Source organism: Echinops telfairi, unplaced genomic scaffold (assembly GCF_000313985.2).
Source record: "Echinops telfairi isolate 266 unplaced genomic scaffold, ASM31398v2 ScPeMD7_655;HRSCAF=1070, whole genome shotgun sequence".
Taxonomy (NCBI): Eukaryota; Metazoa; Chordata; class Mammalia; order Afrosoricida; family Tenrecidae; genus Echinops; species Echinops telfairi.
This window is the reverse complement of record NW_022104553.1, coordinates 25,743,440-25,744,829: the sequence shown is the minus strand read 5'-3', so window position 1 is coordinate 25,744,829 and position 1,390 is coordinate 25,743,440. Positions and strand designations below refer to the sequence as shown.

The following is a 1,390-nucleotide window of genomic DNA, read 5'->3' as shown; positions in this document are numbered from 1 at the left end:
GGACGTGATTTGCCCACAAAGGACAGGCCAATGGGGGATGATGGCATCAGGGAGGCATGACATGCCCGCCGAGCACACAGGCTCCAGAGGGCAGCAGGGGCCCAGGACACAGCTCGGAGGCAGGAAGGGCAGGCGAGGAGCGGGAGTGGTTAATGAGGCCGTCAGCGGATGGAGACAGCGGCCAGTGTCAGGAAACGGTGTGCGAGTTGTCGAGTGTTGTCGAGTGGAACACCGGATCACACTAAGCAGCCACACCATGCGGCCCGAGAGGGAGCGGGGAGAGCTGGGCGGGTGGGGCGGGGAGGTGGGGCCTGCTCACCCGTCCTTCTGGTCCGGTTTCGCCTGCAGGCCGGAGAGCAGGCGCATGAGGCAGTCCTCGTACTTGTCCAGGCTGCCCGTGGCACCGGCGGCCAGGTAGGCGTTGTACTCCTGGTAGAGCCAGGCGAAGGCCAGGTCCAGGCGGGCCCGCACGTCCTCCAGGATGAAGTACAGGACCTCGGACTTCAGGCCCGAGTCGAACTGCGTCACCAGGCTGGCCAGGATCTTGATGCGCACCTGGGGGCGGGGTGGGGGTGGCGAGGTGAGTGTGGGCAGCCTTGGGGACACCACACTGCCCAGGGTTCTGTCCCCTCGAAGAGAAGAGAAGCCATCGACACAGAAGAAGGCGAGGAGACGCCGTGATGCACCAAAGGCACAAAGGGCTTGACGGACGTGCTGCGGGGAGGAGGGGCTGGCCCGGGAAGCCCGCCCATCTGCTTGGTCACGGTTTTGAGCCACGTGTTCAGGATGATGGAGCACAAGCACCCGCAGGGCTTCCAAGGTTGGCCTCCTTCTTGAAGAGTGACTGGGGGGTCCAGAACCAGTGGCCCCTGGGTTAGCAGCTGAGCACTTAACCGCTGCGCCACCAGGACCCCAGAGCCGCGGCCCTGCTACTCTTGAGTCCACTGACTTCCCGCTCCTTAACCTCCGACAACCAGACCCACTGCCCGCGAGTCGGCTCAGACTCCAGGCCTGTCTCCCGCTCTGGTGACAGCCAGCGCTTCGCCACCGGGCTCCTCTGGGTATCAACCAGCTTTCATGGGACAGAGGCTACAAAGCCAGCCCAGGGGCAAGGCGGACACAGGCCACCCGAACCTGGTGGGCGAGGGCACCACGACGTGGCACAGGTGCACCAACCACAGGAGTGGCGGCAGCAGAGGGCAGGCACGCCCTCCCCGCCCCACAAGGCCCACCTGGGCAGCCCCACTGCAAGCCACGGCCCTCTCGGCCCGCAGGATCCGCTTCACGGCCCCCAGCTTCATGGCCTCCATCTGCGCGTCCGTCAGGGGCTTCAGCACGTCGCTCAGACGGAAGATTTTCTTGCGCCCGCCAGCGCCCGCCAGCCTGTGTG

At 65.8% G+C, this 1,390-nt stretch overlaps 1 protein-coding gene across 1 annotated transcript in view; it reads right to left on the bottom strand.

The window, feature by feature from the left end:
• Positions 1 to 1,390, bottom strand: part of SYMPK (symplekin scaffold protein) — a 50,755-nt gene that overhangs the window by 30,274 nt on the left and 19,091 nt on the right. Inside the window, exons 14-15 of the mRNA XM_045292667.1 lie at positions 1,233 to 1,383; positions 320 to 555 (exon numbers count right to left, since the gene is read on the bottom strand). Of these exons, the coding sequence (XP_045148602.1) occupies positions 320 to 555; positions 1,233 to 1,383 (387 nt within the window). The remainder of the gene's footprint in view (positions 1 to 319; positions 556 to 1,232; positions 1,384 to 1,390) is intronic.